Below are 13,290 nucleotides of genomic sequence, written 5' to 3' on the forward strand. Positions count from 1 at the left end.
TTGATCGGAACAGACATTCAGAGAATTGTAGAGAATGAAGTGAGGAAGAGAAGGCGAAGTGAAATGAAAGGACATGCAGTGGAAAAGGTGTTGAGTTAAACGACACTCCGTTGTACAAGCTGGCGGCTATCTTGATTCATTATCTAAGTGTATAACACGATTACGTTCGAAGCGAATGGTACTGTATTCGAGTTCAGAAATGAATATCAATTCAAGAATGGAAGTGCATCCATCCGACGAGTCCCAAATGGGACGAAACACGCATCTTGGATTCCACTGTTAGTCACCATCCATCTCTGTTTATAATAAAAGGAAACAGTATAAACATTTTTATTGAGATTCAGACCTAAACAGGAGATAAGAGAAATTCATATTGTTCTTATTTATATATTTTATACAATAGTTATTTCACTCACTTACTGTTCTCTTTCAGACAGAATAACCAATCTTAACTGTAATTTAAAAAGAATTATACATGAATCAAACCGATTTATATTAATATATATATATATATATATATATATATATCCACATATCATTTACAATAGATGTCATCATTCCATAGGTTCACTTCCTGTTTTGTAGAGTAACTAGCGTCAATATTCATGTTGTCTATGATGATTACATCATAGTTAATGAGTTAATTAGTAATTACCCTAATTTTTCGTTTATGAATGAATTAATTTTATCTAAAAATTATATAACTATATGGATACTGTATTTAGAAGAAAGGTTTGTAAGCACGAAGCCGCTAAGTTGTAGTATCGAACGACCTTGGTAACAAAAACTATTAAGTCAATCATGAGGTAGTCAAAACTGGTAGATCCGCTCCATACATTGAGACTAAGAGTAGAATATTTAGTTTAGGATTCATGAATTATAGCTAATATCAGTTCTTGATGAAAATATTAGTTCTAATTCATGATCATATTTTGACAAGTACATCATAACCTTAAAACGGTTAACATATTCACCATCCGCTTTATGTCAGTTAGCTACAATGTAGGACCAGGCACATATATGCATCGGTCCAAGTTATCATACCTCGTTAGCACAACAACATGAACACCAAATTCATAGAAGTAGTTGATTTAGTGGTGATAGTATGTAAAAGATAGGTTGTATGTAAGAACATAGTATAGGAAGGAAGAAAGTTATGAAGCCATTTTAATCTCAAGGTTTAAAGGAAGATAAAGAGTGTATACACCTACGCCATTGTGATCGATTCTGAGCCATACCACTCAGAGTCTCCAACCATTGGTTAGGATAGTCACGCGGACCCCAACCAAGTAGTCTACATCTACCAACATGGCTCAGAGTAGACGTTAGTGACTTCAAGGACTGATACCACGTTTTTGTTTGACCGCCCCTAACTTTCTTCAAACCATCACCAATACTAGTCAGCATAGCGCGTCGTGGTAATCAGTGTTCAGACATACGTAACGACTTTATGAGAATGTGGAATAGTTATTATTTCTTACTCAAAAACTGATGAGTTGTATAAACGTATACTCTAAAATGTTATTTAATTGTTCTTATTTATAAAGGTTTGTGTTTTCCACATTTTGATATTCCGGACTGCATTTAGAGGAGTTTTTATTGGTGTACGTATATTTTAAGTGGATGCATCGCTACAGACTAGTTTCACTAATATGGTCAAATATACTTGAATAGTGGCTATTCCGAGATATTCCACAGATTGTTGAATATATGAATTTTCTTTACTAGTCACAATTCAAACTTACAAAACTCTGACTTTGGTGTTGTAAAGAAAAAATCCTTTCAGCTGACGCACTTTATTGAAATATCCATTATTCATGAGTTTCTTTCTTACATGGTGCACTTCTTAATTGCACATATAATCAGTGAATATTATTTGAAAACTGTAAAATTTTATTGGTCATTAAGTTAAATGATTGTCTGTTACTCGGCACTACCGTATGGGATGATGAAAAAATACCTCAATTCACTAATGATTAGGTCTTCATTACTGACTATATAACAAACGAAAATAGAATCCAAAAAGTGTATTCGCTCTTTGCTTATGTGTTGATATCTGATAACTGAATAAACTTCAATTGATATCGATTACTGACGAGACTATAATCAACCAATCAGATTTAAGATAGCAGGTCATGGATTTTGGCTTATTACCATTACCATTACCAGTTTGTGATGAAAATATTCAATCTCATTTTTAACCCTAACGTTCAACTTTAAATCCTAATCTCAATTTCTAACACTGGTCTATAACCTTCATTTAACCTTAGTATGTAGTTGGACATCCCAAGGTCATTTTAGCGCTGCTCAAAAGTCTTCTATAAACTGTAGCCTCATCGAATCTCAGTAGTCACGTGCAATTTTTTTAATTAAAAATATAGTACAGTTTGAATGATAATCCTAAACACGAAACATTTACATGTTCCGATTTTGTTTGATTACAATGCACAAAGATCAGATATACTTACTAAGATGATGGATTCTCTTCGTGAAGTGGTCACTTTCAGAATTGATGTACACTGGATCATCGTATTTATCGTAGTCTGAGATACATAGATAGAGCACATCACTAAACGTCCGTTTTCTAAAATCCTGAAGAAGACATTAGCTTAAGGGAACTGTGATGACACCTAATAATTAATAGTTAAAACATTAGTCAATTCTGTACCTTATCGTGTTGTAAACATTCGTTGTCGACAAGTCCCTAGCTGAGACGAAAGATTTGCTTAGTACTCATTGATTTTCATTGGCTATCTAACTGAGTTCACTCCTAATATAAACTCTCTTTTAATGGAACGGTTTTTTAACAAATCCTTCATCTCATTATATTTTTAAAAAATTTTTAATTAAATTATTATTTTATTTTATTTCTAGGTTGGTGATCCAGTTATAGTTCTACTTAACAATGGTGCTTGGAGTGAACGTCTTGTATTACCAATTATAGAAAAAGTTAATACAGATCAAACAAATTCAACAACACAATCTGAAGATGTTGAATGTACAGAGTCAAATGAATTTGGAATGATTAAGTCAATTATATTACCAAGACCTAAAACATTAGATGTTAATAAAGCTGCAATTATTAGTTTTGCTTATATTCCAGCTTATATATTAACTTATCATATACTTAATGTTCATTCTGGGGATATAATTTTGATATTTTCAGCTGGTGGTGGAATTGTAAGTAGCATTATGATAATTTTATATGTTTTCATAGTTGAAATCATGAGTCAATTGAAGCTAGACCACCATGGAAAACCTGGGAGCACTGGACGGCTGTTTCGTCCTATTATGGGACTCCTCATTGGCAGTGCGCATCCACGATCCCGCACATGTGTGTACATAAAATACAAATGTCATTAATCATTATTATGGTGAGAACTTGATTTATGAATGAATTAATGACTGATTTAAGGTAGAGATAATCAGATTTTGGCACGTAATTTATTCATTCATATGGCTAAATAGCATTATCTTGTTATTACATTATAGTTGATGTCAGTTTGTGATTAAAACACTAACTGTAGTCTCTAACCTAAACATTTAACTTCTGAACTTAACACTTTACATTAATTTAGAGCTTTATTTTGATGCTAGTAAGTGTTTAAAGCTTTTCTAAATCAATTTAGGATGGTTCAAAGGTCGTCCATAAATTATGATCTCACCAATAATGTTTATTCTTAGAAATTCAAGTATTTGGCTATGAGGCCTTTATAATTAAACTATCTGGATTAACTTCATGCTGCTAAATGACTTCAACAGCATGTTGATTGAATTTACCACCGGCGCCACAATAATTAAGTCATCACACGAAGTATTACTAGATGAAGTTGATTTGTGGCTGTACATTTGACTGTTTAGTACTTGTCTCATATCTTTTTTTAATATTGTTTAAAAAGATATGTGTTACAGAAAACAATTGAATGACTAAGTGATTCAAGGTATAATTTATCCTGTTGTTGATATTCAGGACTGACTTATTGATCAATTTTTGTCGTCATTTCATTCTGTGTTGATTGATTCATTATATTCATTTTGCTATGTCATTATTTGAGATAGTTAGACCGTGGCAAGCAGTGAAATCTAGGGCAATTCATCTTTTTTTAAAATACATACTTGTTACAAAAAGATTATGTTAAGGGAATCTACACAGCATTCAAAGAAGACAACGTAGACAGATTAAAATTCAGTCCTAAATATCAGCAACGGGATAATGAAGTCCTTACTAATTTTGGGATAAACCCCGTACACGTTGAACAAATAATTGGTTGTCTGAACTAACCTTCTGAGTGAATAATTCACCAAACATTTGAAGTGAAATGTACTAAGTTCGAGTCCCTATATGAACATCAAAGTAGCAAGTACATTCAACTGACAAGTCCCTAATTGGATGAAAATCCTCTTAATAAGGTACAAATCATAAGTAATATCTTAAAATTATATTAAACACTTCTATCAAAATGTAATCAATTAATTTCCCATAAACTAACTTAGTAATATCTCATGGGTAACCCACATATACATAATATCAATAAACAGATAGTCATAATAAAAGCCCACATATGTTGAGTGTTAGATATACAACCATTTAATAGTTACAATATTTGTGCACAGTAAAAAATTCCTACTGTCTAGATGGATATATTATAGTTAATAGCGGAATCTAGAACAAACGTATTAACCTATTTGAGACTAGCCACTCGAACGTTTTCCTTTTATCCCAGTGTTCATATTCACATTAGGAATTGAACACAGTACCTTTCACTTCGAGGACATCTCAGAATCATTTACATGATTTGGACTTCGCAGATGACCTAGCTCTCCTATCTCATGCACACGAACAAATACAGACGAAGATGACAGATACAGCAGCAGCCTCTGCATCAATAGGCCTGAACATACGCAAAGGGAAAGGCAAGATTTTTAAATACAACACGAAGAACACTAACCCATACACACTTGATGGAGAAACTCGGGAGGATGTGGAGACATTCACGTACCTCGGAAGCATCGTTGATAAACAATGAGGATCAGATGCATATGTAAAGGCGAGGATTGGCAAGGCAAGGGCAGCATTTCTACAATTGAAGAACATATGGAACTCAAAACAACTGTCAACTAACTTCAAAGTGAGAATCTTCAATACGAACGTCAAGACAGTCCTACTGTACGGAGCTGAAATTTGGAGGATTACTGCATCCATCGTCAAGAAGGTACATGTGTTTATAAACAGCTGTCTTCGCAAAATAATCAACATTCACTGGTCGGATACTATCAGCAACAACCTACTGTGGGAGAGGACAAACCAGCTTCCAGCTGAAGAGGAAATTAGGAAAAGACGTTGGAAGTGGATAGGCCATATATTGAGGAAATCACCAAACTGCATTACGAGGCAAGCCCTAACTTGAAATCCGGAAAGGAAGCGGAACACAGGAAGGCCAAAGAACACATTACGCTGGGAATTAGAAGCAGATATGAAAAGGATGAATGTTAACTGGCATGAACTGGAAATAATTGTCCAGGACAGGGTTGGATGGAGAATGCTGGTGGGCGGCCTATGCTCCTCCACGAGGGGTAACAGGCGTAAGTAAAGTAGTAATTAACCTTTCACTACAAGCACTTTACACATAATCCTCCAAATTATTACTGTTACTTTTTAATGTCCCTGTTTTATTTTTTATTTTTTCAAAATGGTAATTTCTTATTTTGAAAAAATATGTTTATTATTTTCTATTTTTCAAAAAGGGAACTGCTTTAGGACAGTTAATGAAATTAATACCGAATGTAACCTTAATTGGTATTGCTTCTAAGGCAAAACATGAAAAGTTGACAAACATCTATGATATATTATTAGAACCTGATCAAGATTGTGTAACAGAAATTAAAAAGTTAGTAGGTTTCATTATTTCCTTTCTAAGTTATTGTTATTCATTGATTTACAAATGTATATTTATCTATTTAAGTAACAAAATGGTTTTCAATAGTAATATGATGTAGTGTAAGTTACTGAATATCATACTCAAAGAAAATTTAGTAAAAACCGTCATTAATCGTTGTTCCTTAACCGAATGTAGATAATAGTGGAATTCAGAACTCGTATTTCATCGTATTTGGGATGGTACTGGATTCGATTGCTGGAGTGAACATCATCTCTGAGATTTGGCAGATACATTTAAGTGATAAGTATCAAATAAGACAAACCGTACATTCTTCATTCCGCTGAAAGCTAAATTCTATTTATTCTATACAAACTTGTATCATAGTGGCTATATTGGAGCAATCCACACTGAATGTGCATATGCCAACCGAGACTGATCAAATTTCAGTCAAATTTTCAACAAGTAAACTGATAGAATGGTTTCTTTCTCTATTCGTTTAAGTAACCTAACAAATGAGATTAGTTATAACGTAAACGTCCTGTTTTGATCCAACATGCACGCAGTTACTGAGTTGAATTAAATTAAGTTGATCACGTTTGAAACTCTTTCTTTAATCAAAGTAAACAGCTAACGGTCAGAAAACTCACATTTAACTCGAATTTTCATTATACAGAGGTATCGCGATTAATGTTTTGATCAAAGACGTTAGTGAATTTTATAGATTATTCGTTGAATATCCCAAGTTAAGGTTAGAAATGTAAATTATTGATTGACGACTCTGTGACTCCATAAGTTAAGTTCTTGGTGAGAGATTTGAAAGTCATGGATTCGATCTTTAGTGGGATTATAGTTGCACACTGGTGTGGAGCTTTATTCTGGAACGAAACGTTTGTTCAGAGTTTCCTGATTTTCAGTGTTTTTGTTAATTAAGGCCAGTTAGTAATATAAACCATATGATTATTAGGTTATCTTAACTTTTAGTCAGTATTCCATTCGTATCAGTTTTTTAAACAGATTCGGTCACCATTCAACGCTTAATGAGCTAAAGTGTGTTTCGGATTCGATTCATTCAATATAAAATCTTCATTCTCAGTTATCTGAAAGTTAATACTTTTACTGATATTGGCTCACAAGTAACATTTAAATCATATTCATATTTGTTGAACGTCAAACAGCTTGTTCCTTGAGTGATAGCTAATATAAAGCATGTATAACTCGATATCTTTTTAGTTGTTTGAGGTATTTAAATTATTTGAACTAGTGTTAACACTGCTACGTGATCAATATAATCCAACCAACTGTATAGAGTGATAAAGAATCATATTAGTTACTAGTAAGTAGACAATCAGTGTACAAGTCTCAGTCCCACAGGATGTCAATAGAAATCCAAATAGGTCACTGATAACATCTCTGATCGTGATACTTAGTGAAGGGAACATCAGATCACTGAGGATTGTATTAATTTCCTTATGACTATCTAGACTCAATAACTAAGTGGATAACATGATGACGCTTGAAGCAAACAGTACTGGGTTCGAGTTCTGAAGTGAATATCAACTCTGAAATGAGGGTACATCCACTCGACGTGTCTCGAATAGGACGAAACGTTCATCCTAAATTCCACTGCCAGCCACCATCCGTTTCGGTTTATAATAATCTTCGAATGTCGGAGTTGTAATGAAATCGAGACCGTATAAAGATAATAAATATAACTGGTTTTTGCAATAAATATTGTTCAGAGTCTATAAATACATTTTTTATAAATCTTTTTACTGATGGAATAATGATAGTTCAAATTAGGAATCGTCATTTTTCTTGTGTGTTGTTTTATTATTTAAATTTTATGGGTTTTTCTTCCTCATATTATATTCAATAGGCTTTATCCTAATGGAATTGATGCAATTTTGGATTGTATAAGTGGACCAGATACAAATAAACTATATGGAATATTAAAACCTTTAGGAAAGCATGTAATTTATGGTAAATTAATGTGTTATTACATGATACTTTTATTTATTAATTAATTTATTTAAACACATAAATATTGGTACAAATGGGCACCAGATATATATGCGCCACACAAATCTCATTTAATCTGTGTGAGGGCTATGATATTACTCAGGTGCCCAAACCGAAGCAGGTGGTTTTCTTAAGGGGTCACACCCGGAACCTTTGACCTGAAGATTTGATCCACAAGGCAATGGAGCATCGTGAGGAGATGCAGTCCATTGGTAGTCGGTGACCAACGACTGATTCATACGCGATTTGTTCCCTCAGGATACTGGAGTCCACCTGGGATCACTAGACAGCCGTTTCTTACTGGTATTGGACTCTTCAGAAGTGCTCATCTACGATCCTGTACACGAGATCTGAGCCCAGGACCTTCAGTCTCTCGCGCGAACTCTTAAATTCAATCAAAACTCAACAATCTTCACAACTCTATACAGAAATATAGTTTTGATATCAGTCAAGCCAGTTAAAGTGGGTTTTGTAAGGTCTTGTTATCCGGTGACTTTCACTTAACAAGGTTTATTATTATTATGAAATAGAAAGTGTACAGATTATTTATCAACCAAAATAAGTGTAACCTAATCATAAGCCTCACTTTTTGGCTTCTATATTACTTTGTCCTTTAAAATATCACAGTGTAAATGAAAGATAGGTCTTATCTAGCAATGGATTCTAAGATGAAACTTTCGTCTCATTAAGAACTATTTAATCCGATATACTTGGATTACTACAGTGTTGATATTTATACAGAAGTTCGAAATCAATTGCTGTCACTTCAAACATAAAAGAAGTTTGATGAGCAAATCTCGTTCACACAAAAAAAAACTATTTTCTTTTAAATTCTGAAAAGCTATTGGTTCTGGTATTTGGGGGACTTCAAACTCAACAGATATCGGTAAACAATTAATACCACCGAAAACTACTGTAGACCGTTAATTCATCCCGTCAATATGAACTGTTTGAACTATAGATAACATAAGGATTCGAATGCAAAACACAATACGAATAGGAAATCTCATTTTCTCTTGTTTTTGTATTTTTGTTTTACAAAGGTATGTCAAACTTAGTTACTGGAGACAGGAAAAACTTTCTCAACTTAGCAAAACATGTAAGTTTGTTTCAGTGTAGACAATTTGAGTTGAAACTCTGTCCAAATTGTTTTGTATGTTCATTTAACCGACAAACTTGTGTAAATATACATTATACACGGTCAATTAGTCATAATCTACATAAAATCTATTTGTAAATATAGGACTGTGGAGATTGAAATCATGAACCAACCAGTGTTATACCACCATTGACAATCAGAAAGCACTGAACGACCGGTTTCTCGTGGTATGGCACTCCTTAGCAGTGCGAATCCACTACCATGCACGCGAAATCGAATCCAGAATCTTCTAGTACAAATGTACATCCTGTCGTATTTCTGCACTACAACATAGCTAGGCAGATTTATCAAGATGAATGTCAAAATAATAAGAATAGTTGTAGTAATATCAATGGTAGACGTTAGAATTTTCAATACAGAGAATATGGTTGGAGAACAAAGAATGTGCATCCTGTGTAAATTGCTATGATATTGCCACAAGCATTATAAGCAGAGGTGGATAGTGGTAAGCAGTTTAATCCAGGAATCTCAGAGTGAACATCAACTCTGGGATGTTAATACATCCAGCTGACGAGTCCTGAAGGGAACGAAACACACATCCTGGATTCCACTGTTAGCCAACATCCATCTTTCCTTAGAAAAATTCATTGTTTCAATTTACTAATTTTTTCTTACTAAATTTTCTATTATTTCAGTGGTTTCATATAGAACGTATTAATCCGTTGAGACTACATGATGAAAATTTACTGTTAGGTGGATTTTCATTAAAATCACTTCTCTTCTCTCGTGATCCTATTCAAACAGATATAAATAAATTCATTGTTGACGTATGGAATGAATTAACAAAATTAATTGATAGTCAAAAAATTGATCCATTAGTTGATAGTCAGTGGTATTTAGATGAGGTAAGAAGCCATAACTATGATTGCTTATAATGAATCCTTTCAATGATTATAACAATTGTCATAAATTACTTAATTACTTATTTAACTACGCCAATCGCCCCTCGTCTACGAGCATAGGCCACCCACAAGCATTCTCCATCTAACTCTGTCTTGGGCACTCATTTCCAGTTGTTTGCAGTTGCTATTCATCTTTTTGATGTCTACTTCCAATGCTCAACACAGTGTGTGACATTCTTCTTTTCCGTTTACCTTCAGGATTCGAAGTTATTGCTTATCTCATGATGCAGTTTGATAATTTCCATCATATATACCCCATCCACTTCCATTGTCTTTTCTTAGTTTCCTTTTCAACTGGAATCTGATTTTCTTTTCTATCACAGTAAGCTGTTGCTGATGGCATCTATCATAGATAAGATACCTATTTAATTCTCTCTAATTTAATGATTTGCCTTCAGTTTTGATTTGAAAATAGCATTTTATTTTTAAGCGTGATTATGCGTATCAAAAATCAATTATTATCTAGTCTCGATAGTGCAATAAAAAGACGAAGATTATCTGAACTATGTGAATTATGTTAGCGCAAATAGACTGTGGTTATTATAAGCAGAGATGTTGGTGACTAGCAATGGGATTTAGGACACGCATTTCATCCTATTCGGGAATTGTCAACTGGAGTTGATGTTCATTCCGAAACTCTAACTGAATGACGTTTGCTTCAAACACCATCACGTTACCCACATAGTTACTGAGTTCAGATAGCAACTAGTGTGTTCAATGGAGTGAAGTTCAATTAATTTTTGTATTGGTTATTTTAATCCAACCATTTGCAGTCCTAAACATGAATGCGATGATCCAAACAACCAACACAAATACGTAGTTATTATAGTTAAAGCCGTAAGAGATATATGGTAAACATATCCTGATTATTATTATGGTAAAGTTCTGTGACGCAAACATATATTACGAAGCTTCATACATTCTGGAGATTGGTCAAATTAAAAGTATATCGAGAGTAAAATATATATTTCTTATGAAACTGGATAATTGTTGAATTATATAACCCTGGTTGATTGGTGTTGAAATTATTACTATTCGAAGATGAGTTAGTGATTCTAATGGCTAAGTGTTAGCTGTAACACTTGAAGATCCTAGGTTAGATCCCAGGTAATGTCATAAGTGTATACTCCTTAGTTCTTTGAAAAATAGTTATAGAGCTCTTTCAAGTTTTCACTGATATTCCAAATGATTTTTACTTATGACAAACGTAACCTATGTATTGGAAATATGAAGTTTATTAATTATCAGTATGGGATTTGGGAGATTGTTAAGTTTTGATTGAGATCATGAAATGATCAATGTTAGACCATCATTGGTAACTTGGAAGCAATGGACGACCGTTTCGTCCTAGCATGAGACTACTCAGCAATGCGCATCAACGATCCTGTACACGGAATTCGAACGCAGGACCTACAGTCACACGCATGAACGCCTAACCTCTAGACCACTGAGTTGGCATCTAACGATATTAGTGTCTAACTTCAACCAATCCACTGTATTGCGCAACTATCTTCTATTGTCTTTTATAGAACATTTCGATAACAAGCATTTTAAAAAATTAATAGTGTAAATGATTTTCATTGAAATGTTTATGAGAAGTTATAAGAAACAAATGGATACCTAGAAAATTGTATTCTTCCTAGTATGGGACTCCTTAGTATTATACACGAAATATCTTGATGCTAGTTTTTTTCTTAAATAATACTTTTTTCCTAATTACAGACTAAAGAGGCTATGATGCGTTTACAAGAAAGAAAGAATATCGGTAAAGTTGTTTTAATCCCTAAATTGAAAGAAAAGGAAGTAAGTTTATTGAAAGTCCTCTTCATCCTATTTCTTTATATGGGTACTATTAGATGTCGTATTGACTATTCAGTGCTTGTATTGAATTCAATATATTAATAAGATAATTCTATTTAAGAATATTTATTAGCTTTTTTCAGCTAGTCATCTTAGAAACAATAGTGATTCATCTGTGATAACATTCATTTATAGATGATACCTACTAAAAAGTGTATATAGAGATCGTTAGATTTCATAGTTTACATCATCTTAGCCAAACGACCAGTGTAAACTACTAAATACTTGACAGGTAATTCGTTCTGTCCATCCACAGCAATATCAATGTAGAGAAAACTCAGTACCTTCAGACCGATGTGGGCAGTTCGTTACTGACATCATCGTAAAATGAATTTATAATGCTATGAATTGATTGAGGTTAGACATACAAACCATTAGTTGACATGATCCATAATACTGACACTAAATTTGTAGCGTGCAAATCCAATATTGTGGACAAAATGATAGTCAATAAACTCTTCAGTACATTCAAAGGGGAATTATTTGTATATTTAGTTCCGAGAAAGAAGAGTAGACAAGTTATTCCAATTGATGAAACGGTAGATTCCATCAGTAATTTCTCAATATTTAGACGAAAACTTATATGTTTAAATCGATTGAATAGGAAATATCTGGTAGCGGAATCCATGACCGGGGTCTAGTTAGTGACTATCTCTACTAAAATGCTAAGCGGATAATGTTTTAGTGTTCGGATCAAAAAGAACTGATTTTGAGCTTCGGAACGGACATCACCTCTAGGATGTAGTTGTATCTAACTAACGAGTTTCAAAAATGACGAAACTTGCGTCCTAAATTCCTATCCCAGCCACAATTCATCTTTTCTATATAAACTTACGTCGTAATGGCTAATATCTAGTCAATCCATATTGGATGCATATATGCAAAGACTGATCAAATTCCAGTCAAAATATCAACATGGAGATATTTTCATTTGTATAAAAACCACCTAATCACTATTGATTGGCATGTCAATGATAAATCTCACTGTTATGGTATTCATATATTTAAATTTGGACATTTGAATTATATATGTATTACGTAACTGGACTGCATCTCAAGTACTTGGTATAATTCTAATTTTAGGCTGAAGAAGGAAATGAAAACGCTGAGAAGCCGACATCAGACGAGACATCAATGAATTCAACAGCTAAATAGTCAGTTTCCTAAGGATTACTGCAAAAAACAAAAACAACAAATTAAACTGCTTAACCTATTATTTGTTTTGTCTTCCTGTCATAATTTATGTTGCCGTTTATGTGATGTATGTGTGTGTGTGTTAAATTATCATCTCTTCAGAAGATAAATACCAATACAAATTAAATGTGACTAATGAATGTGCCATATATAGATAAAGTTTTCATACAGCCATTACTGCCTATCTTCATCTCTTTCATTGTTTGTTGTGAAGACTAATTGGTCAATGCCAATAATAATAATAATAATAATAATAATAATAATATAAACATTCTTA

At 33.3% G+C, this 13,290-nt stretch overlaps 2 protein-coding genes across 2 annotated transcripts in view; one reads left to right on the top strand and one right to left on the bottom strand.

Annotated features, from left to right (window-relative positions):
- Positions 1 to 11,827, top strand: part of Smp_159230 (putative quinone oxidoreductase) — a gene marked incomplete at both ends in the record, with an annotated part of 16,153 nt that extends 4,326 nt beyond the window's left edge. The window contains 7 exons of the mRNA XM_018797741.1: positions 2,875 to 3,180; positions 5,746 to 5,888; positions 7,756 to 7,859; positions 8,942 to 8,997; positions 9,693 to 9,902; positions 11,682 to 11,762; positions 11,816 to 11,827. Coding sequence (XP_018652753.1) covers positions 2,875 to 3,180; positions 5,746 to 5,888; positions 7,756 to 7,859; positions 8,942 to 8,997; positions 9,693 to 9,902; positions 11,682 to 11,762; positions 11,816 to 11,827 — 912 coding nt within the window. The remainder of the gene's footprint in view (positions 1 to 2,874; positions 3,181 to 5,745; positions 5,889 to 7,755; positions 7,860 to 8,941; positions 8,998 to 9,692; positions 9,903 to 11,681; positions 11,763 to 11,815) is intronic.
- A 1,071-nt stretch (positions 11,828 to 12,898) lies between these two features.
- Positions 12,899 to 13,290, bottom strand: part of Smp_159220 (hypothetical protein) — a gene marked incomplete at both ends in the record, with an annotated part of 13,994 nt that continues 13,602 nt past the window's right edge. Inside the window, one exon of the mRNA XM_018797743.1 lies at positions 12,899 to 12,982. Coding sequence (XP_018652754.1) covers positions 12,899 to 12,982 — 84 coding nt within the window. The remainder of the gene's footprint in view (positions 12,983 to 13,290) is intronic.

Source organism: Schistosoma mansoni, chromosome 5, assembly GCF_000237925.1.
Source record: "Schistosoma mansoni strain Puerto Rico chromosome 5, complete genome".
Classification (NCBI taxonomy): domain Eukaryota; kingdom Metazoa; phylum Platyhelminthes; class Trematoda; order Strigeidida; family Schistosomatidae; genus Schistosoma; species Schistosoma mansoni.